The sequence below is a fragment of the Crassostrea angulata genome, chromosome 5 (assembly GCF_025612915.1).
Source record: "Crassostrea angulata isolate pt1a10 chromosome 5, ASM2561291v2, whole genome shotgun sequence".
NCBI lineage: Eukaryota > Metazoa > Mollusca > Bivalvia > Ostreida > Ostreidae > Magallana > Magallana angulata.
The window spans coordinates 53,190,362-53,217,184 of record NC_069115.1 but is presented as its reverse complement, the minus strand read 5'-3'; the positions used below and the strand labels follow the sequence as shown (position 1 = coordinate 53,217,184).

The 26,823-nt window shown below is 32.5% G+C and overlaps 1 protein-coding gene and 2 pseudogenes across 1 annotated transcript; all 3 read right to left on the bottom strand.

The window, feature by feature from the left end:
- Positions 1 to 1,959: 1,959 nt before the first annotated feature.
- Positions 1,960 to 6,876, bottom strand: LOC128183971 (toll-like receptor 4; annotated as a pseudogene).
- Positions 6,877 to 6,974: 98 nt separating this feature from the next.
- LOC128183974 (toll-like receptor 4) lies at positions 6,975 to 7,953 on the bottom strand (annotated as a pseudogene).
- Positions 7,954 to 13,037: 5,084 nt separating this feature from the next.
- Positions 13,038 to 26,581, bottom strand: LOC128183973 (scavenger receptor class F member 1-like). Its single transcript, XM_052853220.1, has 6 exons — positions 26,268 to 26,581; positions 25,381 to 25,474; positions 14,460 to 14,597; positions 14,011 to 14,292; positions 13,564 to 13,695; positions 13,038 to 13,303 (listed from the first exon to the last, which is right to left on the bottom strand). The coding sequence occupies exons 1-6, from the start codon at positions 26,571 to 26,573 to the stop codon at positions 13,161 to 13,163; spliced, it is 1,095 nt and encodes a 364-aa protein (XP_052709180.1). The 5' UTR covers positions 26,574 to 26,581; the 3' UTR covers positions 13,038 to 13,160.
- Between the last annotated feature and the right edge of the window lie 242 nt (positions 26,582 to 26,823).

Here is a 26,823-nt window from a genome sequence, read left to right as displayed (position 1 = left end):
TGTTTCCGGAGGGGGGGGGGGGAAGGCCCGGCCTTGATTTTCAACTAACTTCGAGGTAAACAAAGTCTCACGCCTTGCTGGATGCGCGTGTATATTTTGCTAGAAAATTGTAAATGAACGTTGTTTAAAAAGATGTCAGGAGGATTGTTTTCCAAAAGTTCGTTTTAGATTTTTAATCTGTATGTAAAGTTTTGCAATTTTGGTATATAATATATATAGTAAAATTTAAAACTGTAGTGCAACCTGCAACCGAACTAAGCTAGATTTTTTGAAATCCATAACCCATTTTTCTATTCCTAAACGATAGGGCATACCATCTCGATTTACTTTCACGTTAGGATATTAATTAAAAATGTATTATAGAATAAAAAAAATACGAATAATTAACACCAACAATAATCAGGCAATCCTACTAAATTTAGAGCCATAACTCATGAATTTACGTATTAAAAAATAGTAATTTTTTTTTGGTTTGAATCGAATTTTAAGAAACCAGTAAAACCAAAATTACTTACCCAATCTAAATAACTCCAGATTGATTGAAGAACAAAAATTAAACAAAAACAAAAACACCTCCCTCCCAAAAAAATGAAAAATTTACGCTTATAATCCTGCGTAATATCATTATTCATGTAATGATAATAATCTATTTACAATGCATTGCAATCTTCAGCTATAAAACAAACGATTTTCGTAAGATTTGAATTTTTAAAATATAGAAAATACATCATTGATATCGATAAAAGATCAGTGCCAATTTTTCTCTTTCAAATATCAATCTATCATCAAGTTTGTAACATACAACACTGAAAAGTGAGCAAAAACTTTTGATTTATTGACTTGTTTTGTGATGTTTTGATTTTTGATTTTATTGAAAAAAGTTCTGCTAGCATATGTAAATAATATATGAAACATTTAATGTTTTCATCAAAATGATTATAGTAACCATAGTTTAATTTGACAAAGGCGTAAACCCAATACACCTTGAAAAGTGTTGTTATACAGAAGAGCAAAACAACAATAGAAATTTTGTGTGATTTTAAGTGTTTTGTGGAACATTAATTTCTACAAAATATGTGTCTATGTGGCCACGCGGAGACCAAAAAATAACAATAAAAAAGAACAAAAACAGTTTGACACAAAGAGATACTGAAATATTTCCCCCAATTCTATCATGATTGTGACGTATACTTGCAATAATGTTTTAAAGTGTATGAAAACCGTGATGAAATTTATATTGCTTTCATTTTTAAAACGTATGAAAAAAATATAGCAACTTTGGAAGGATACGGAAATTGGCATTATAGAACTTAAGGTATCAAAGGAGAGAGATCTCCTAGTGATAACGTAATACAACTGATTAAAAAAATATATAACATAAATTAAGTGTTAAACTGTTAAACTAATACAAATACTTGAAAATACAACATCAATCTAATGGTAAAATAGCAAACCATATCTACATTCATTCTAACCATTGGGAAGTACTTTTCTGACTCACTAATAGCATTTAACAACCTTTTAGTTATAACCAATATAAAGATACTGTGAATACAATCCACTTTTTTTCAATATGGTTTATATTTATCATCAGACAATTATTTCAGTCTAACATTTTATTAAATGCTGGTGCCAAAAAAAAATGCATGCTTATATCAAGTTAATTTTTTTTCAGATATATTAAATGCTTTCAGATATTTATCATTGTGAATAGTTATATCAAAAATCTCTTTGGTTTAACACGCATAAAAATAGACACTCATTTACCTTCATTGCACCATAAGATGTGTGAATCTTCATTTCAAACGATTGAAAAAAAATTCTATTATGTGTATTTAATAATTTAACACATCTTCAGAATTGATCATATGTGTTTTTAAAGATAGAATTTTTAAATAATTTCTATCGTCAACAAATGAAGGGAACAAATTAACTAGTACAAAAACAAAACGACTGACATGTATAGACATAAGAAAAACCCCAGTAGCTTTTAGTAATTCGGATAGAAATAAGAAAAACTACGCTTAAGAATTTTCCTAATAGTAAATAATAAAATTCTACCACCCTTGAATAACAGACTGTCAATTAATTGATCAAGCATCCCCATAAGCCTCTCCCAAAAGTCATCATACGCGCAAGATTCCATCGGATATTCAATAAAGCGGTCTTTTTTGATAAGGTCCATGATTTTATGCGGAATTCCATCGTTATAAACTTCAGGTAACATTATAAGAATGACGTAATCAAGAGATCCACGATCTTCAATGGCTTCTACTTTCGCCATGTTTACTTCATAGTCACGCCACTTAGACTCCAAATACTTCTTCGACACTATACAAATGGTCCGCTTGCTTTCCTGAAGACCATTCATTATGCTGTCGACTTTCGGAATGCCTGGCAGATAATCTCGGTCTCTGACAATGAGTTTTAGGCTTTTGTTGACCTCGAGCCGAGGTATAACTTCCTTTAAAACAAACATTAATTCTTGTCCACTGTATGAAAGGGAGGCGTCATATTCATAATGCATACCAGTTGGTAAATATATATTAAAGGGAGTGACAATTCCGAATTTTTGCTTGGATTTGTAAATAAGGTATCGTATTTTCCATTTATTTTTAACAAGTACTAAACTGATTACAAACGTAATGAACATTGCCAAAGTTACTGAACAACCTATGTACCAACCTAAATATGATGCACAAGTTCAAAACTTTTGAATCTTCTTTAAACTTGAATAAAGTATTTGTTGAAGAACAAGTGTAGTTATCAATATTTGACTGCCGTCATGAGAAAAGGACCCTTATCTTTTGACGTCACAATGCTCAGAAAACGACGTCAAAGTTGCGGCTTTGTAAACGCAGTTTTTTAATTTTCTGTTTCTATTTTTTTTTCTGCGTCTGTGTTGTGTTTTCTGAATAACTAGAGTCTGGCCTTGTTTTAATACCGCGATTAATATTTTTTCAGTCAAATATTACCTGTTGGTTTAAAAAATAAATATTGATAAATGAAATATACACATGTAACGTCAATATCTACACATTTCGAACGCGTAAATATTGCACAAAAGTTGATGCTGAGACGTCATAAAATTACTGCTTTTGCATCCGCTATGAAACTTAAACACCACATTTTACATTCTAGTGTGTGATGAAAATATTCCCTAAATGGGAAATCACTTTTTTTATAAATCATTGTTAAAAACCAAAAACCCGTCTCGCATACGCTGTTAATTGAATGCGCAACTGGTCGTGGATTCCGATGATGATTAATAAAGTAACCTGAGTAAAATTCTACAACTTTAGTTAGCATGAGCAATACATGTATGATTTAATAAAGTAAAAAAAAACTACACTGTACACTCGTTGTTGATAAGAGATGTTGAAGGCTGAGACATACCGAATCGATGCAGAGCAGTATTGTTCAAATCTACCAGTTATCTGTGCAGTAATTACTGTGAAACAATACAAGTCAAATATTTCAAATCATAAGTTTGGAAGTTCACCTCACGGGAGACGATTCTACACTTTTTGAATTAGTAGGAAGGAATACGAGAGAAGCGGCTATATCTCAATTATAGTGCTACTGCCAACATACAAAATGAATTCTCGCATATTCTATTACATTTTAAGAATTTGCAATCAAATTTTGAAATTATTTAACGAATAAAAAGCTATAATTAAAAGATTAGTAGAGTTTGAGAAATATTCTGACAGCGTAAAAATTAACTCTGATACATGTATATCGCATTTGATTTCACGGAAAGGTCTGATTCTTAGTGACATATTCATATTAAAGTGCCTTTAATGAAACAACATAAAAGTATGTTTACATATACGAATGAAAAATTGTTTATTAATTGAGTGCAACATATTTTGTTTTCTTGTGCAATTTAACAACCCAAATCCACATGTTGTGTGTACTTTTATAGCTTAGATAAAAAAAAATCAGTCATATAATGCCTGAAAACTTACCACAATTTCATGGATTTATAGCATTTGTATGATTATATTCATCTCAAATCAGTTACGTACATGATTCAAAATTAAACAGGTTTGTAAACGCAATCATTATACTACTATAGTAATATGTTACATATCAAGTCGATAAAATTGCCGTTTTATAAATTAATTCATGTTTATCGATAAATATAAACACTACATGTGCAACATTTACAATTAATTACATGCACGGCCGTACAATTCACCTTCATAGATAATGGTTTCTCATCTTTTCTTTTTAATGCAAGAAACAATTTTCGATGATAGTCAATGTGTATAAATGTGTGTTTGTTACAATGTACAGCAATAAAAAAATCCGAGAATCGCGATATTTCTTAAAACTTCGGAATACCGTATGCAACTTTATGCACTCTATAAAGTCTATCATTTAATTTGTCATTTTGTTTAAAATCGATAATCACTTAGCCGATATTTGGTGTGTACTATTATATTTAAACAATAAACATGAAAAAAAAGTAGGGATGTAACCCGCGTTCTGAAATGTAACTATCTTTATAGCCATAACCCGCATGTATCACCGAAGACCAAAGAAAGCATTTTATTATTTATATATTTACATCTTTTACTTAATAAATTAATTAATTGAATTGATCGTAAAAAGTAAGCAAAGGTCATTAAATTATTGTTAATGTACACCAGAACGATAGATGAAAGCTGTAGCCAAAGCATCTTATATGGGAATTTAAGTTTGGCATCATCATGATTATATACCATATATCAGTTTTTTCCGCGTGTATCCAATTTCCGCTTTGTTCGCGACGATTTCCGAATCGCATAAAATATATCAGCGTAAATTTGATACAAAATTTGGTATCTATTATTTAGTTCTTTCTTTTCTTATGAAGTAAACAGGTATGTTAAAGTACAATGAACTGTGATCAGTAAGTTTAGAGGTACAAATTGCGGGTTTGGCGGACAAGCGCCACATAACATGTATGTAAGCCTCGTAATTTCTTTAATAATCCATTGACAAGCTTATTAAAATGGTCGCTTTTCTTGCGTAAACCGATGTCTAATCATACCTGAGCTACTGGTATATGTAAGGGTACATGATCTTTTTATTTATGACTGTTTGCGTCACTGAAAATAGTTATCGGTAATTATTTAACATTAAGGAAATCGAGTAAATGGGTTTATTGGCCAATTTTTTTTTTTTTATTTTAAGAGCGGCAATTTAGATACTTTTACCCTCCTTCCTCACAAGTTTAAACAATCTTGAATATTATAATATTTCCACTATGACTTTGAAATAGTAAAAAAATGTTATATACAGTTTTAAGTTCTGAATCGCGGAAAAAACAAGACACGGAAAAAAACCTGATATACGGTAGTTCGTGCAATCAGTGATTTTTCTTAGGTTTCTGAAGATTTCGACCGATCGGTAAACTGCATGGTTAGAACTGGACCGAGTTGATTTCAGACTTGTCTTTTTCTATACAGCTGTGAATTACAATCAATTTTCGTACGAAATAGAGGGAATCATACTTAATGGATGTAAATTTTCATCTATAAATATAAGATGCCATTTTTGTTAAAATATTTTTTCTCAAATAAACTGTCTACATTCTTGTAATTGTAATTACTTTTCAGTGAGACAGTCAAAACCGATTTTTTCCATCGGTAATTTTATTAGAATTAAGTGTTGATAACGTATAAAAAAGAAGAGAAATCATGACAATAATTTAACACCATACCATCCGAGTTTCAAAAACAGCTATAATTGATTTTAAACTTGTTTCAGAACTATGAAGATACTTAAAAAGTAATATCAGTAAATATGCGATAAAATTTCCGTGCAAAAGGTTAATTAAAAAGAATAAATATTTCTCTTTTTGAAAATAAATTCGTGTATGCAATTTTACAATGCCCCGAAATTGGGAAACATAAGCATCGAATTTGACAATCTTTTTGTTTGTTACATGTTTGCTTATTTAATTTGCTTCTCGGCAGCTTAAATAACTTTGATTTATTTAAAGGTTGGGGAGAAGTTTGATATTTGTTGTTCTCCTTAGATATCCTTTATCTATTTATCTTATGTGCAGGGGGTGGGGGTATTGCGTGTGGAGTCATCAGAAGTGTGCAGAACTTTAACTATATCCGGATATTTAAATGTTTTGATCTCTTTTGCTAAAATTGTAAAAAAAATCTAGAGTGGTAGAAAATTATTAATTAATTCTACTTCATTTCAAACAATTCAAGACGATGAAAGGAAGTATAGAAGAAAAATATTAATGCCAAAAAAAATTTGACGTTCGTGACGTCGTGACGTTTTCGACGAGCTACGTCAAAGTCGTGTTAACATCTCTTACTAAAATTGTCATAAAATGCTTAAAACACACAAGATCTTGGATTTCTTAGTATATTTGTATTCAGAAAGAGTTGACTAATCAGAATTGACAAAAAAGTGAGTTTGTGAAATTTTGACCTTAAGGGCCCTTTTCTCGTGACGGCAGTCATTTATAAAATGGGATTTATATTTTAGAATCCACATCAAAAACTTTTGGTTTTCGCATGTACATGCTTATCCATTTCTTGACAAATCCAAAGCTAAGTTGCTTTAGAAAAGCTTCTCTAATTGATTGCGAGCACTTGGACTAATTGTTGCAAATTTGTTGTCAGACAGATCAAATAACGTAAGATTTGACATGTGTTTTACATTGACAAACCACTCTGATAAACGATTATTGCTTGCATTCAGATATTTCAGTTTGTTTTGGTTCTTTAGCAGTAGCTTTGGAAGGGACAACACTTTGTTAAAGGACATGTCTAATACTTTAAGATTTGTAAACGTTTTAAAGATTTCACCCTCTGTGTCTCTTTCTATATCTTGGCTTAAATCATTTTGAGAAATGTTCATGTGTCTAACACTTTTCCCATCAAATGCACGAAATAAATGGCTACAAAAATTGTTTGAAATATCTATGGTTTCTACTTGGTTGTCTTTCGCTCGTATTTGGCCTTTCAAAGAAATGATAAAGTTGTTTTGAAGGTAAACATGTCGAAGGTTTGGAGCAATAACTGAAAATCGGGGATCAACGATATAAAGTCGACTAGATTGTGCATACAAGGTTTCAAAATTTGGAGGAAATGGCATACTCCAGTTAAAATGGTGCGACATGGTTTTCTGATGGTAAACAATTCCTTTCATGTTTTATCCACCTTTTTTCTACATTGGTCTACGACAGAATTGGGATAAACAGGTGGGTGTAATCGGTAACTCATGTTTAGGATTTTCAATCCAGACATTGATTGATACTCCAATAGATAAACACCTGCTGTTAATTTATTTTCGGCCGTAGAAAGAAGTTGCTCACTTTTTGGCAAATTATATATCACCCCTGGCTTAAAAAGTTCAAGTCTGTTATTAGCAAGAAACAGTTCAGACAAATTTGCTGTTTCAATGTATTTTAAATGAGATCTTTTTATCGTTGTACCTACACCAGATGCACAGTTCATTCCATTAAAATTCAAAGACAAAATATTTGTTCTGTTGAGATCAAACGTTAGATTGGGCAAGGATGCAAATCCTAGTTCTCTGTTATATGAAAGTTAAGATACCGTAGATTGACCAGCTCTCCAAACACTCCTTGGTCGACATCACGTATGTTGCAGTAGGACAAGTCTAAATATTCCAGCTTTGGTAAAAATCCAAAGGACGCCGTCTTTAAATGCTTGATACTATTCCACGAAATGTCAAAATGCTTTAATCTTTTTGGTAATGAATTGCCGGTGATTACACCGATTTCGTTGTGACTCAAGTCTAAGTAAGTTACAGTGTCGTTGAATTTTGGAATAGATTTTAAACCTCGTTCAGAACAATTAACTTTTACCTCGTTGTCCTTGTATGTCCATTTGCAATTTTTCGAAAAAGCATGGGAAGAGATTCCATATCCAAACGGGATAATCCAAAAAAGAAGAACGCCAAATCGTTCATTTTTATAATGTTCAAGAATATTAACCTCGTGCGAAGCTACTTCATTTATCTATTTACTATTTACTATTTATCCTATCTTACACATTATAAATTGCATAAATAAGTTGGCCTCGTGATAGTGATATTAAAAGTAGGAAGTTAAGATTACTTCTAAAATTGATATTGAATGAGTCATTTTTTTTTCAAGATTCCAGATAAGACTGTTGCCTCTCTTACTCACGCTTATCTTATTTGTTTTTAAATACACGACCTATAAATCTTTAAGATTGCAATACTTAAGTGAGACTTATACATACAATAAATAAGATGAAATGTCACACAATTTTGCAATTAATATGCATCTGTTGAAATCCTACATCGTGTGATTTGATATATGTGTTTAAATAGATCGGAAAATTGTGTAAGTAAGAAAGGCCCATCAATTTTGATCATTGATAATGTTATGTTACAGATATTAAAATCTTTCGTGTGCAATGTTATTTCATAATATTAAACCCTTTTTTGTATTTTAGGGCAAGATACATTTGTAAGAGAAAATTATGTAAATTAAATGTAAGTTAAAGACAAAGATAATGTGTTCTGAAAGTTAGGATGAAGAAGTAAACTGAAAGAAGGCCAATTGATTTTGTTTGAACATATTTCATTGTATAATGATATACAAACCGTTCAAAGTCACGTTCTAACAACCTTCTAGGTTTTTACAAAATCAGTTACCTTGTTCATACTTCAGAAGAGGGGATTTGGCAGGCAGATTCTTCCGTGATTTCACATATCCCAGGAAAGTTTGAAATCGCAGTTCAAAATGTTTGATTTATTTTGCCAGCTTTTGTGCAGAACGAAATAAATCGTAAGATATTATTGCATAATAATCTTTATTTAAACATTAAAAAGCCCAATTTAGGACTGTGTCAATAACGAATTTTGCAAAAAATACTCTATCACAAGCAGCTAAATAAAGTTTTGCTATATAAGACAAAATAGTAATATGAAATGTTTTCTTGCCCAAAATAACCCAGCATTATTTAATCTCAAATCTTACTGACTCAAACATTGATTTACACAGAAATAGATAGGCAAATATTTTAGAGGCGCAGGCAGAACAACAGTATTTGGAGAATGCCCGTAGAACAGTTTACACTCTACACAATGTCATGACCTGTTATCACCCCCCCCCCCCCCCCTTGGACCAACACCTGTACAGACCTTGTTGACAATATGAAAATGTATTTGAATAGCAGAAAAGTGACATAAGCATACCTTGAGAGACATTTTTAGGCCTTTTTAGTATTATTGTTTTAATAAAGTCAAAAGTCTTCAAAGAATTTTAAGTAATTTATAAAACCCTACGCATATGATTCTACGAATATACGTGTAATTATAGTCATAAGTATATTATAAGTATAATTTCTTTGGATGGAAAATATTTTTTTTTGGTTATGTTTACAATGTAGTGTTTCAGGCAGGTAGCATCGTTTTTGAAAGTTAAGGGGTGTCTATTTGAGAATGAGGTAAACAATTTAAAAATTGTCAATTTAAAGATAAGAACTGATTATTAAAATTTGAACGACCTCTAGACAGTCATCTGATGTATCGCCCCCGCCCGCCTCAGAAACAGATCGTCCTGGGTGGTCTATGATTTTCCACCCTGTAAACCATTTGATGAGAAAACTACCATGAGTTGTCGATGTTTTACAAGCCACAGTACAGGACTATGTATGAAGTCAAAAAGAACGTCTGGATCTTGAAAAGTTCAATACAGTAATATGTCTTCGGACTACCTGACTAACCAAATATTAGTATTCTTTGAACTAAAGCCGTTTGCTCCAAAACATACATGTACACACAATTGTTGGATATAAACAATGAGCTGCATATCAGATAGTACTTTGCAGGTACAGTATAACATGTATTATAATACAAAAACTATGGAAACATGACATATTTAATGTATATTCAATGTACATGATAAGAGGTTTAGAGCACTTAGTTTACACTTTTGCCTCCAATATAGTGCTTTTGCAGACATCTGATGTTTTCAATATTAAACAATATTTAGGTCTGAAAATAAACAAAATAGTTTAATAAGAAAACGCTTAATATATCAAGTAATCAACAGAAAATTTCAGCGAGTGATTTTGTAAAGATAAAGATACTTAAAATCAAATTAATTTGTTCAGTTTTGACAAATTAACAAATAAATGTAATAAAATTTCGACTTGCTTCATGGAAAACCTACTCATTACTCGCAACGAGCTTTACTCTAGTTGTTTTTTCTACTTGCACTTCTCAAAATAAAAATGTACATTGTATTTTATTTAAGCTTAATCTTTAAGCAACCTGAATAGTATTTAGCTATAGCTGTTAAGTTGACGCTCTGTGGAAAATGTTTACCGACATACAGACACGTGCCATAAGTTTGACTGTCATCTGCATTTTCTACAGTATTTTGATGACAGTTTTCAAGATGGCAGAAAAAAGAAAAGCATTAAGCCCCGACGTTAAAAACATCATCCTTACCTAAAGCTTCAAATCATCTTCTGCTTCCGTGACGTAAAAAATCACGATTGATTGTGAACGACAGAATATAAGCTAATTATAATCTAAATCCGGAATTGGTTTAAATAAATTTTCAATAGGTTAGCTGGCAAAAGTTTATTAGTATTATAAGTATTTTATGTTGTTTGAAAAGTGTATTTAACATGTATATGTTTTAGATATGTGTAAAACACATGTATAATGCATATGTTGCACATGTGTATAATATGTGTTTAACATATACAATAAACAGGTAAAGTTAAACATATATTTTTCAAATGTGGACATTTTGTTTGTGTATTATTTGAGATATTTATTAGATGGACGAACTAAAGGCGCTACCGATTGGTCATCAAATTTCTTTGATACCTGCATCAATAAAATTATAGACGGATTTACTTACGATTTAATAAAGAATATTAACAAACATTGTTATATAAATGCCATGTTTGATTTTGAAAAATTGCATAACTGTGTTGTGGCATGCATGCAGAGACAAATTTTACTGTTGTATAGTAAGGGTAATATATCCACTCTGGTCGCTATTTTACAGTTGCACCCATAACACATATCTTAGCCAACTCTGATGAATAAAAGTTACTATTTCTTTAAAACTGGCGTCCTTTGCATGTTTATGATTGATAATAGTTTTGCACATAACAAACCACACAGGACTGTGCATTTATATATTTTTTTTATCTTCTGCCCATTTGTATTTATCGCTCATCTTGCGGAAGATGTTGCATAATATTTTTAGCTCTCTGTTATGTGTAAAGACTGTCAGAGAACATATCTTGTAAATAAAATTAATGCAGTTTTTGTTGTGCTTTTTTATCAATAATGCTAGATTATCTGCATGTTATTAGCTGGATATGGAATGTGTTGTTTTAACAGCGATTTGAAGTATGTGCACTGTATTTTAGTACGTAGAAATAAAATAGCCGTAAAGCAGCCAGCTTTTGGCGATTAAAAAGGCAATTGCTCGTCGAACAATAAGCCCGGTTAAAAATTATATACAGCAAAGCACAAGGGACATGCGATTTTGATTTGTTTTAACAAAAATTATAACATTCATTAATATTCAATTTTAAGTTTTAAGTGTGAAACTTGAATTCATTTAAAGCTTGCTTGCTGTAACAGTGTTTACATGTAATCAACTTACCCAGACAAAGCTGTCCCACAAACTCGGGCTCGCAGCCCTCTGCACACAGTCCGGTCTCTATTGTCACACGAAGTCAAGCCTCGACATACCCCACACTTAGAGGAGCAGTTGTCTCCATAAGTAAAGTCATCACAGGCTGTCAAAGAAAGCACCTTACCATTATTATTTAGTAAAAAAAAAATTATTGGTATTCAGGTTAGGTAAAGAAACCTTCTTTGATAAAGGCTGTATGCCACATTATGCATATGGCATGGTCTGTAGTTAAGGTGTTCTGTATCAATTTTTTCTTTATTTAACACATTATAATTTTTGTATTTGAAACATAATTAAAGTATGTGTTTGTCATGTTCTTTCGTTATCACTTTTTTTTGACAAATGTTATATTTGACATTTAAAGTATATAACAATGTTTTTAATTAATATAGTATGTATTTGACACATTATTTAGCTGCCTCGATGAGGAGCTGTGACACCCACCATCCTGACACTTCTCTCCCTGCCAGCCTGGAATGCATCCTCCCACACACGCCCCCGTCACAAAACGGCAGCTCCCTGATAAACAATGTCCACACACCTCGCTGCAGTTAGCTCCATACCGACCGGGGTCACATTCTGTAATCGAACAATTGCAGTAACACAATGTTATCTTAACAAATATACTGTTTCAGCATAGCACCAGGGACAAAGGACTAGCAATTTCTATTGTTTTAGCAGCAATTATTTATATGCAATAAGTTTACGACAAACTTTCAAAAAGCATGAAGAGCGTGTATTAAGGATAAATGTAAAAACCACGGATACACTGACAGGTACGGAAGTCACATGTCCCACAGGTACACTGACAGGTACGGGTGTCACATGACCTCCAGATACACTGACAGGTACGGATGTCACATGTCCCACTTGTACACTGACAAGTACGGAAGTCACTTGTCACCCAGATGCACGCCCTACACACTTTCTGATAGTTCTCTTTATATTCTTTCAGGTCACAACATACAAGAGAAACCACACAGTGCATGTGTTTTTGTAACACTAATTGACTGCATTAAGTATAATCTTCTAACTAATGCGTTTAGTTCATTTGAATTAATCTCCAAAATTCGGACTCTAAATTACAAATACTGAAATTCACTAAATCTAGATGATTCATATGGAGATATCACTAACTATTTAGAGAATATAGAATCATTCTTTGAGTATAATGAGGTGATAATTTTGGTCGGGTCAATTTAATAAAGGCTGAAGGTTTGATCTAGCACCGACAGAAATCATTACCTCATAATGTTCACAGAATGATTCCTTATTACTAAGATTGATATAATTTTCAGGTATTGTATGATTAAATATTAGAATATAGATAAGCAAACCCCTTTTGTGCCACAATTGTACGTATTTTGAATTTATTATACTATATAGTACAAAATTTATACGTAGTGTTATCATTGGCAAAGACACTGAAAAATGTAAATATAACAAATTAAAATCACACGACAATCACTTTCTCCTGTTACTCACTTGTTTTACATAGCGCTCCTTTCCATCCTGCAGCGCACCCACCCTCACATTCTCCTGTTTCAATGTTACATGGCCCTGACTTGCATTCTCCACAATTTGAGTTACAGCCGTCACCATAGCGACCAGACTCGCACTCTACAGTACGCAAAACGAGGCTAATTGTTGCACACAGTGTCCATCACTTCACTTAATTAAACTGAACTGTGTTGTAGCTTTCATTTTTACTTCCACTCATTATTTTTTAAAAATTAAATGTTACACTTAGGCTGTTAAGGTTTACTAAAAAAGTTAAGGATTTAAAATTTCATATGTCTTTTTGTTTGCAAACCATAAATAGAGGAATAAAGACTGGACAATAAGAAGATGAACGTGAAGATTGTGTTGCCGAGTTATACTTGTCTGGCACGTGGTGTTCATCCAGCCCGGGTGACATCCGTGGGGACAGCTGCCGAGATAAAAGCATGGTTCCTCGTTTTTGCAGTGGCATTCAAACTCACACATCTCTCCAAACTTCCCCGGGTCACAACCTTACAAACACAGAGAACTCACGATGACATTCCTCTATCTACGTGAATATCTTAAATTGTAACGTAATCATTCATGGGAATTAAATTTTGTTGATTCTATTAATTGTTATATTAGTGATACAAATTCAAATGCTTAAATGGGTAAGAAACATGACAAAGAATGCCATTGAGCATGATATCCATGCAATGCCACTAATTTTAAATTTTACAAAGTGCGAGATAATTTTAAAAAGTTACCCATAAATATATTTATTATTGAAACCGGAGTGTATGTACATGTCACCCAGATTCACATTACATGAGGACTTTACTAACCTTGGAGTGGAAGGTCACATGATTCCATGAAGTTGGAATCCTCGGAGTAGTTAGTAAAGCACCAAGGTCCTTTGTCTTTCGGTCCAAGTCTATTCAAAACTTTGTCCAGCATGTTTCGACATACGGCCCCAGGAATTTTTTTGTCAGGAAAATACGACGCATGTAGCCCGTAACATTTAACAAAAACAGTGCTGTTCCCCTGCACGCATTGTTTACCAGATTCTGTTCTGTCCATGTTTTCAAGGTAACCATGTGCTAGCTTGGAGTATCGGTACACTGACACTGGAATAAAAATATGGTAAAGAAACTGAGGAATAGAGCATTAGTAACAACCACAAACTTTTATTACATTGATTCACAATACTTTCGCATGTTATTAGCTATTGATTATGTCTTTGAATTACATACTAAAATAAATGTAAAGCTCATTTACACTCCCTGGAACTTACGAAGCTGACATCCTGGTCCGTAACGATCATTTTTACAGCCTGAGGGACAGTGTCCAGTGTCTGAGTCACAGTCTCCTCCAGCACAAAAACATGAGAACTTACAATGCCATCCGAACTTGCCTAAGGGACACACTTGTGCTGAAACAAAGAACACGTTTCATTTTTAAAAAGATTCCTATAACATATCCTCTGAACTTCAGAGATAATATCTTAAAAGTTTATGAAATTCCTAAATTTAAGAATTAAAATATTTAGATAATTCTTTATCCGTTACCCATACGATTTGATGTAGTGAGTGCCCCCATCGTCATAAATATACATTGCCTTACATATCTTGAAATACAAATCACGAATGACGCAAGTACATTTCAAACTTGCATCAAACGGATTATGAATCAACGAATTACTGAAACCCTTAAAAGCTTACAAATAACGATTTACAAATGGTTATATGTACAATATTCGAAGACTCAATGAATGATTGAAAATTTAAATTTCTTCGTTAACATTTAACGAGTAACGCATTTAAGAAAAAAAAAATCAAATATATTTTAATCACAAAGATATAATATTGAATCCTCTGGCTTTCCATACATATTACAATTTTCTTTTCGTGAGAAATTCATTACATTCAGCTCACATTAGCTGAAGGTGCATTCATTTTGAATACCGTCGCTGTTATTATTGCGTATTCATTCACAGCCCCTCAGTTACATTCAGTTACAAGATCAGCATAATTCTATTTTAAAAAATGGTCAATTGATGTTAATATATTTTTGTTCAAGGGAAAAATGCACAAGATGATATGCTTGATTTAACTTATACTTTTAGAAGTAATTAAACTTATTATTAATTTTGCTTGATGTTATAAGCCACATATTAAAAGTCTAGCTTCAACAGCAATCGGGAGTGCTTATCTATTTAAAAGAACGTAGGCTTAATTAAGCACTGAAATGGTAAGTTTCCGGCCAATGAACAGGACGATAATAGCTGGCAATTGCTCTTCAAGAAATCAACCCGGCTAAATATACTGTTACAACAAAGCACAAAGAACTTGCAATTTTTCAAAATTTATCCGTTGGTACGTCAATCCAAAAACTTATTTCTTAAATCATAAACCAGTACATGTTAAGTATTTTAAAATACATGTATCTTGGAAGAAACCTGTACAATTTTTAATCAGTAGACAACCATGTATTCCTCATTTAGCGGATTTGTGTGGACTTATGGTTGAATTTCCAGTAAACACGAATCTACAACTCAAAGAATCATCATTGTGGGTTGGAAATCGGTGGTTTTATGTATTTTGACAGTGGCAGTTAATTCTATATTCAAAATCGTAAAACTATCTACATGTTAGGAGATATGTGATATGGTAGTTGCAATCTAAGTTGTCCAAAAAAACGGGCACTGACAGAGTTCAAAAGGGTTCTTCAAGAGACGTTTTTAACTGTTGTGTGAGTCCAAGGAAGAGACTCTAGTGACACTATTGAAATAAGAACCAAACATGTAATTAAGGACACTCGAATGCTTGAGAGACACCGACGAAACGGATAACTAGAAAAATGTAAGACTATTTCCAGTAGCGGAAATAAACCAGGAAGTTGACATCAAATTTGTGAAAAATGAATTCAACCATGTTGCCTTCCGCAACAGAGTGTGTCGACGAAAATGTATTCAAAATTTTAAGCAAGAAATACATAAACACCGGCATCAATTAACAGGAAGTTGACGTGCGATTGGTACGAAAATAAATCCCACAATATGGCATGTCTAAACAAAAAGTGTATTAAAATTTCAAGCATCTGCAACAAACAGTTGCTGTAAAATCTTTCACAAAATTTTGTTGTAAAATTAAGGCTAAATTTTTAAAATTTTAAAGTTGACGTGCAATTGGTAAAAAAATCCCAATACTTGGCTTGCCTAAACAAAGAGTGCGTAAAAATTTCAAATGAGCATCTGTTAAATAGTTGGTAAGAAATCTTTGACGAAAATTTGTTGAAAATTTAGGCTTAAGATTATCAAAAGTCGTCATTTAATGGGAAGTTGACGTCCAATCTGTATCAAGATAAATGCGACCATGCATGTGGCATGTCTTAACAAAGAGCGTATTTTTTTAAGCATCCCCACTTAGTAGTTGCTGAGAAAAATGCGACAAAATTGTTACGGACGGACGCACGCAAGCACGCACGCACGCACGCACGCACGCACGCACGCACGCACGCACGCGCGCGCGCGCGCGCACACACACACACACACACACACACACACACACACACACACACACACACACACACACACACACACACACACACACACACACACACACACACACACACACACACACACACACACACACACACACACACACACACACACACACACACACACACACACACACACACACACAAGGATTAAACAGTATACCCCGTCTCTTTCGTGAGGATTTTAATAACGCTGTTATTCCCTAAATCAAAACAAGGACACGGATAATAGGCTTAAAGGTATTAATGAATAAAAGGGGATGAACCAAGAACTTGGTTCAAATAATAAAAAAATGCTTGAAACAAATTGCCATACAAACAAAAAATGCAAAGAGTGATTTAAGATCGTCTTTTCACCAATCAATATACATTGCCTAATTCAAACTAGATTTTACGATATACATTCTCATATATTCCAATGATCTTTTTTAAGTTTATCTTAACATAGAAATCCCACCCCAAATATAAAAAAAAACTCGACAATATTACTTATTTACAAAACTTACCAGATGATATACTGATTAAGGGGACCAGAAAGACTAAAATTAAGATTATAAACAAGTTGTTGCTCATTTTTCTTGAGTTTCCTTTCTCGTCTAAATTTACGGAAGTAAAATTTAGCCTACTTCCCGAAGTCTTCCGAAGTGCAAGCACGAAGCTTGCACTTCGGAGGCTTAAGGCCTTGGAAACCAGGCTAAAGTTAAATTGTGCCATCTAGTGGAGTTTAGGTAAAAACTTACATCCACGATGATGCATAAAATTACAGATTTCGTTCGGAGAAAACAATTATTTTTAAAAATCGAGACACGTTTAGCATCCTAACTTTTTTGATTAATATTGCATAAAATATGAATTTCTTGTTTTTGCATATATTGCAAAATTTAATAAAATGCTGTTAAGCGATAAGACTGCATATACAGATCTTTACTGCAGGTAAATAATGCAATTGAATACGCAGGTTTTATAAACCATTTTCCACCAGCTATTTTATGTCTATGCATAACGTTATTATTTATATTTACATCTCTAAGTAATTTCATTTTGTTAATTAGGTCATTCATTTCATGTCTTCTTTTTTATTTATTCATTCGTATAAAATCTATTTCTATAACCTAATTAAAATTAGATGTTTAAATTATATTTGCTACGGCTTCTCAAAAATATTCTTCGAAAAAAAAAAGCGTTGGACCCCCCCCCCCCCCCCCCATCCCTGGAACAAGATACGGTAATGGCAGTATTTGACCGCAACATTTACGATATTTTTAACGCCTTCGTCTGTGTAATTGATGTGCATTGAACGAAGTATGATATGAGCTAAATCATACAGACACATGATGTGTGCTAAACATGGGATCCTCGTTCATGATGTTTTATGAGTATGAGACACTTTCACACACGATAACAATAGACGCACGTTTAAATTAACTTGCAGGCTCATAATTTCATCACTTATTCATCCAATCAAAGTGGTGTTGGTTGTCACATGTGAACAATATAACTTCTTTTAAAACTGAATTCGGAAATTGATATTTTACCGACATTAATAACGCTTTAATCTATCGGTATCTACGTCAACAACGCTATCGACGCTGAAAGAGAGGCTGATAACCAGACTTTAGTTTTTATTCTATAAGCACTATTCTATAAGAATCCACGCTAAGCGAGGAGGTGCCCGTGCCTTTGATCTGTTGTTTTCTGTTTTGGCCTCGACACAAAATGAAAAAAAACCCGCGGTGCGATAAGGCTCAGCAAAGTGTAAGACGAGGTGAATATATATATATATATATATATATATATATATATATATATATATATATATATATATATATATATATATATATATATATATATATATTAAAGCACAGGGAAATTCACTTTTGTTTGAGCTCCACCTCCTTCCCGACCGAGGCTTGAACTCTCGACCTCTGGAACCCATTCTCCTAGCAGTGAGCGGCCACCGCGCTACCCACTCGGCCATCTAGGCAAGACAAAAATCTTGCTTTCGATGACAAAAAGAACCCATCGCGCTGGCCGCGCACTACACATTCGCTTGAGATAAAGGTGGAATACAGTTAAACGACAATTCGAGAGGATCGGAACGATACACATTGCATAGAAACACACATATATGATAAGCACAAACATTGCAATAACTCTCGAATTGACATATACCTGCCCATAGTGAATGATATAGATATATTTAAAGCACAGGGAAATATATATATATATATATATATATATATATATATATATATATATATATATATATATATATATATATATATATTTGTGAAACATGGAGGATTTAAGAATAATACATTTTTGTTTTATATTAATTATTTTAAGCAAACTTAATTATTTATTCATTTACGTAAAAGAACCAAAGGAAAAGAAACAGAAATCATTAACAACGAAATATTACAAGACACTAACATTAACACCTTTGGACTGTTCAGGTAGATTTCTGTTGAGATAAAGACCGAAAATAATCGCCGACATATTGAGACAAAATGCTATTTTCAAAGTCTGCTCTTTCAAAAACAGACTTAAGGTCAAGATCTAGTTAATGAAAGGTGCCTACAGGTTTATGAAATTCAAGATATAAATTCTTTTAATGATGCTTTGATTCATAGGGTGTAGCGGGGCTTAAATCTTTGGTAGACACAATGAAAATATCATGTTTTAAACAACCATTTCTATGAAATATGAAGGATAAAAGTAACAGTCATCGGAATTTTGTCCATTTTTGACTAAAGAAATTTATCTAGAATGCCTATAGTCTCTCCAAAACGGCATTAAACAAGCTCTTTACCTCCTCTTTACAATGATGTCAAACTAAATATAGGTACCGGGATTACTTTTCCCGTGATAAAATATAGAATGTCAAAATTTGTTTTATTTTCTACATGATTCCTTTAAAGCCGTAAAATACGGGAAAAGATTCATCAAATCAATTATGGCAGCCATCAATTATGACGTTATAATGGTTTTAGCACCAAAAAGACAGTCTGGAATCATTTCCTAGTTCTTGACCTTCATGTCAAGATCTAGTAAATGATAGGTGCCTACGGGTTTATAAGATTTTAGATATAAATTCTTTCAATGATGCTTTATAACATTTACTTTGTTTGATATGGTGTACTGGGGCTAAACGTTTTGGTAAGCACAATAAAAAGTCATGTTTTAAACTGTCAATTTCTATGTAATACAAAAGAAAGAAGGAACAAATTTCGGATTTTCCATTTTTTACTACTAAAATATATATTTAGAATACCTACAGTCTCTCCAAAAACGGAATTAGATAAGCTCTTGACCTCCTCTTTAAAATGATGACGAATTGAAGTTTCTGCAATGCAATCTGCATTGATAGCAATGAGGCATTAAAGAAAACATCTACACCTTATGTTTATATTCACATTTACATTTTATTATTTAAACAGTTCCCCATAAAACGAATAAAATAACGTAAATTGTCGTTTACGACGTTGCAAAGAAGAAACAGTCATTTTCCCTATATGTGAATGTTGTCATTGTATCAACAGTCTACTTGATTGTCTAAGAACAGCCTGTGTAAAGTAGAGTTAGTGCTCTCAATGTAGCTGTAGCTCTGATCAAGAATTTTCTCACGCAAAATAATCAGCAAAAGTGTTAAAAAAGACATCTATGAACAATGTAAAACTTATCAAATAAAGCTACTTGAATCGAAGTTAACATTTTAAAAGGTTAACAATTTATCTATAACTTACTCCCATAGGAAAGTCGTGCTTTGGATTGTGTATATTTTTGTCCCGTCATGCATGAATTATAATCAATTTCTGTTGGAGAAAGTAATAAACATATTTCATGGATGTAAATACATGTATGTTTATCATTAAAAACACATTATAGATTGATATAATAATATTATGGTGCATCGAACAGCCTTAAAAGCACAAATTTATGCTAAGTGACCTTGTTCTCTGTGAATAAATAAAAGGTTTTTAAAAAAAACCGGGAATATTCCCTAACATAGAAAGGACCTTTAAATGTCCTTAAAACACTGCTATGATATGATTTCTTTGTTCCAGCAGTCTAAAATTTTACATGTGACAGTCCGATGTTGATACGTTTCTTAATATCAGACCGTTACCAGTGGTTACAATACTGATATCCTTTAAAGTCGGACTGTCTCAGATAAATCAACAATGAAATTCAATGGCAGTGTTTTTAGTACGATATGTGCCTCAAACACTTCTGTATAAAAATATCAGACAGTTTTCCGCGCTAACGGGCCTCGAAACTCTCTGATATTTTTTTCATACAGAACAGTTTTCGGCATATATCTAACACGAATTGCTTAAAGAGTCATATCTCTAAATATAGACACATTACATAGACGGCTACATTTACATAGCTAGTATGTTTTGTTTGAAGGCAAAAACGTCAAACATTTACGCGCATTCTATCGAACACGGCAATAACCATCTTCGCTAGCCAAGGGTTTCTGATCCGCACCGCTTCTCACGAAGCGGTGCGGATCAGAAACTCTTGGCTTGCGAAGATGGGCAACAACCAAAAAAAAGTTAGGAAGATAATAATATATTCTGTATTTTAATGTTAACATACATAAATTTGATTTCTTCTTCTTTATAGCTACATGAATAAATCTAATTCTGGCTCTTCAAAATCGTCAGAGTTGTAATTAAAATCATCCTATGATTCTATAGTATCTAGATAAACGCCTAGTTCAGATAAAAAGGTGGAAACATTTTATCCGTACATACTTTCATTGACCTATTGCTTCACTATCGATGCTTTCATCTTTTATTTTGCTTTTAATTACTTGTACATGTATCTTTGAAATCAGCATACCGGTTAAGGAGAAAAATCAACTTTCTACATTGAAGCTTACATTGTTTTACAATCCCTTGTTAAGATGAAGACGTTTAAAATTCCAGTTTATAACGGAGACTTCACACAGTAAGTAATACTGAAAAAAAAATTAAGCACACGGCAAACTATTATGAAAAGTGTATTTTAAAAATGCACCTGCCTCGGGATTCGTACCCATTAAAACAAGTCGGTCAAAGTTACAATCTATTCTATCTGCATAACCACACGACTAATCTAGACTTGACTAATTGTGGAGAAATTTAACAAAGCGTTTTTAGATTTCAGAGGTATTAACATTTTTTTCTTCAAAAAGTTAGATTACTAAAAAATATGCCTCAAAAATCGGAAATAGCAGTTTTGAAAAAATCGTCTTACTATATACATTAAGATTAATTTTGTTTTAAGGAGGCAGTTTTTCACAACAATGAGGATTCCCCTTTTATAAAGGGTGAAATTGGCCATATTTGTCGGTGCAACCAATTTCAAATTACATGTATATAATCTTTTATGATAGTCAGTAAACTTTTAAGATAAAATTTTACACTGCTTTATATACAACGTTGCAAGCAAAGAAAGAATTACATCACATTCTGTAACAGTTACTTCGATTTTTCCATTTTATCTGCAACTCCTTTAGGTAAAATTAGTATTGGAGCTGCATCACCTTTTTTGAAAAAAAAGTTGCGATTTATTGTTGTTTGACAGGTGAAAATTCTAAATCATATGCTAGTTACATCTATATTTCATCTCTCCAATACTTTTTCTAGTTGATTTTTTAAATGAAATGCTGGGGAAGACACTAACCGGCGCTGTTTAGGACCGATTTCGGTTGAACAAATACAGCACTTTGTATTAGCGGCCATGCTGTTATCATTTGGAACATTGTTAACGTACTTTTTTCTTTCCCTTGAGTAAACAGTATAGAAACATCACGAACGGAGACTGTACGTCATATGAGATTTGTTATGCACTTATTGATTGGTCGACCACTTATAGTAAACCCCAATCAGAATTAAGGGAAAAAAATCCCGACTTTTGATAGCACGATAGGCCAGGGGTTCGTGAGAAGCGGTGCGGATCAGAAACCCTTGGCTTGCGAAGATGCTCCTAAGCGGAAAATAAATAAGCCTAGGTTGGCTTAAACAATGTCATGTAAAAAACCATAATATCTGCTTTCTTGAAACTTTAATGACAATCGCAAGTTTGAGGTTTAAAAAGTTAAACAGAATAAGACTGGTACATGTTTTTGCCATTCTGAATAGCTTAAAGAAAGGGAATCTTGAAGTTCTTACGATCCATACCAAATTGGTCATAAAAGCATGGGTGCTCAGACTCTCAGTTTAATTATTAACTATTGTTAACCATGCGACAATAAACTTTTTTTCAACCCCATGTATTGATTACCTACATTTTATTTGCTTGAAAGATCTTTCAAATCAGACGGCAATTAGAAGAAAGTTTGTAGTGACTTTAGTATAGATAAGTGACAGTTATGTTTTACCTTGGTATACATGCCAAGTTACATACAGAGCAGTTGACCTTCACCTTGTTATCAAAATATGTAAATGTGCAATCGGTACAAACTGTAAATTTAGAACAAAGACTATCAAGATTATCTAAATGAGCACCCGTAACCGTTTTTAGTTTTTTATAAACCCAACCTTGGGCGCAGAAATGAGGAATGGTGAGTTCTTTGGAAACTATTGCCAAAAAGCAAACTATAAGAACAAATTTTAGTTATATGTGGAAACAATCTTCATCTACACTTAAAAACCCAGTGTACAAGGAAGTACATAACATACATAAGTATGAAGTGAAAGCTGTTACTTATCTTTCTACCCGTGAGACAAGTAAAGTATTTAAAATATGACACAAACTTTCTGTCACTTTACAAAATAACGTGAGCAGGTTTAGGTTCAGTTATTTAAAGCACAATTTTATATTTCTATTAATTTTGAATATGATTGATTTTAAATAAGTTTTTTTGCAGGAGAGTTATAATCTAAAGAATTTTTAAAATGTTCATTATGAAATAAAAAACCCAATTTATTTACAATTTAAACAATTGTGCAACATGGTAACGGAAAACATATGTACTTAAAAAAGCCTAACCAATAACAATTTTAAAAAATACTGTAATGACCGTAGGCGTGTAAATGTTCCTAAATTTAACGACTTAAAAAATTATTGGGTCTTATGTGTTTAAAAATACTTACATTTGATATATGATTTTCGGTTCACGCATTAATATTTGCTTTAGAATACAGAGCACAATATTCTAACAAATGTGTTATTCAATTTTAACAATTTCCAATAATTTAAATTTTGTTCATATTTATATTAACGTTATATAGGGCGTTTATTTCTCTGAATTAACAAAGTTCAAACTCATGCATATGCCATTGTAAGAAATATAACAAACTGAATTAGGCATTTTCTTAATTTGGTAAGAACATCATATGAACCAATTAGTTAGTATATGATGCAAAGGTTTGTCTCTTATTGCGTCTGTTGTAGGCAATAATTTAAGAATGTGGGTGAGGAGCTTTCACGTAAACTGATTATTATGTACATATTAGATAGGTTGCGTAGACTGTTACCAAAGTATTAATAGGGGATTGTACTTATAAAAAAGCCCCAACTACCAGTGATTAGTATTTTCCTTAGAGTCCTGCCATAGTTTTTCAGTTACAAGCAAAAAAGTAAGGCATTATCATTATTCATCTGATATTAAAATCATTACTATTTATTTATTTAGAAAATAAAGAGCAATCTTAAATTTCACCATGAACTTGGTTGGTCACGTGAATGCCAAAGAGATTCTGATAAAGTTTGATCACGTACCAACCAAGTTCATATTTCGGTGAATTTAATAACATTGCTAATTGTTATTTCTATTAAGGTTTGAGAAAAGCAACTCGTCTAAAATATATACATAACTGTGTTTTTATGTCTTCAGTACAGTAATGAATCCGTCAAAAGATAAGCGCCTATGGTAATCATTGTGATGTCATTAAAATTTCACACGCGCACACAAAAAGTTTTCGCTTTACAAATGCTTCATCTAAGAAACATATGTGTATATGTAAATATTACAAGATAAATGTCACATGGTTTACATGTATTGGTTCATAAATACCGGAATTGAAAGTTACATTAAATGATGAACAAAGAATTTGAAAACTAATTAATTTTTTTCTCACAAAGGAAGTAAAAGCTGTAATGACATTTTGTGTCATGCCATTTTTCTTGGCCTTTATCGAAGATAACTGCACAGTGTTCAATCGATCGATAATTGTTTGGTTCACCACTGAACCAAGGGAAATAGGCTGCGGTTTTTCCGGATGAGAACCACATCCATTGACCTTCTTTTCCTAAATCTACGGCATCAATCCATGTTCCTTAAATGTATATTTTAGATTCAGTGAAACGATCATAATTTTTACATGATACTTCCATGGATATTATTTCATATCGTATAGGGTAGTATATTAATTATAACTCATCATATTTGAATATGTTACATATATGAAATATACCAATCGATGTCACTGGTGGTCGTTCGCATAACATATAAAATGGATATTACACGTTGCTATTTTCCTTTCACTTAAATAGAGAGCAATAACGTTTTAAAAGAATTTTTTTAAAATTATTTCATCATATCGTGTATTTCTCTCAACCCAGACATAAAGGAGAAAAACAAACAGAGCTATAAATACAAACACACTTAAATACTTCAAGACTCTCTATATTCTGTGATTTAATGGTTTGACTAGAATTACCTGTTTTGATATCAGGATATTGTTTTCTTAACCATTGGTTTTCAAGTTCATCCTCAATGTGAGCAAGAGTGCTATCAAATTTTCGGCAATTCATCTTAAAGAAAAGCATACGTATACTTTATCAATTATAGGTAAAATCGTACAAAAAATCTAATATAATAAAATGCATATATCATATTGTTTATAAAAGAGGCTGGATGGTCCATCCATTACTTATCAGATCTTGCGTAAATTCTTGTATATTGTTTGTTTAGATCTAAAAAGTGGGGACCAACTCCGACGAGGGGCAGGGGGCAGTCACCCCACTAATGTTACGAGTCTGGATTAATGTAGTCCAAAAATTACCACAACCATTCAGTCCTATTAAATAATTTATCTGCCATTACCTGGGCCTGAAACCAGTTAACTTTTTTGTAGAATACTCGATAACAACTACTCATTCTCGATGTCCACCCTTTTGGACAAGATTTAAGTAATGGAGTTGAATAAAAAAATTGTGTATTAAATAATTGGAAAGAACATGAAACATGTTTTAAATTCATAATTTTTGCGTATTATCTTTCATAGGTAAATGGGTTTTTTTTCGGGCAAAGAAGCATGACACACCGGTTGCATTTGGTAAATTCAATAATCTATTAAACTGATTTTTTTTTCAAGATTTATCCACATGTTATTTAAAACGTATTTTCCCTTCTCTTTATCATACCATGTCTTGCCATAGAAGTCCGTGTTAAGCACCTCTCATTAGAACATCTTGTTTCAAATGTGGTTAGGAAGACGCTTTCCTACGAAATTATGTACAATTTCAGCAAATGTGTATTTCTTCTTTTTTAAATCTATCAGAAACACGAACGCAAATAATAAAGAAAAAACAAAAGGTTAAGTACCTTAAGAAAAACCTCGCTTGACTTGGACACATTCCACAGATTTGAATGACGATGGAACAGCTGCTTGTTAAGCAAGGACGAACAATTAACCTTTAACCTAACGTCACGATTTGCTGCATAGCCAATGCTTAAATAGAGCGTCAGAGCGATCCAAACTGTCAACATACTCCCCTCTTGATCGAATTTAAAAAAGTAATGGTAGTAATTAGAAAAACAGAAATCTGACCAGTCATATAATATATATGATATAGATTTACTTACAAACATGGTTGATTGCAATATTGCGTGAGTACTCCGACGGATCATGCATATGGTACATTCAGTTACAAGCTGTCCCGACTGAAACCTGACACAAAACGTATCAACTGAAAGAAGGGAAAACATTGTCTAACATTTTGAAAAACACCACAGTCACGTTATCCAGGATATTGCACAGAGACAGTGAATGTCATCAATATTTGTTTATATTAAAAACCACATACATACAGATTATACGGTATACAAACAGCTTTTTTTCTTTTAATGATAGAAGGGATAACCTATTCTACATTTATTG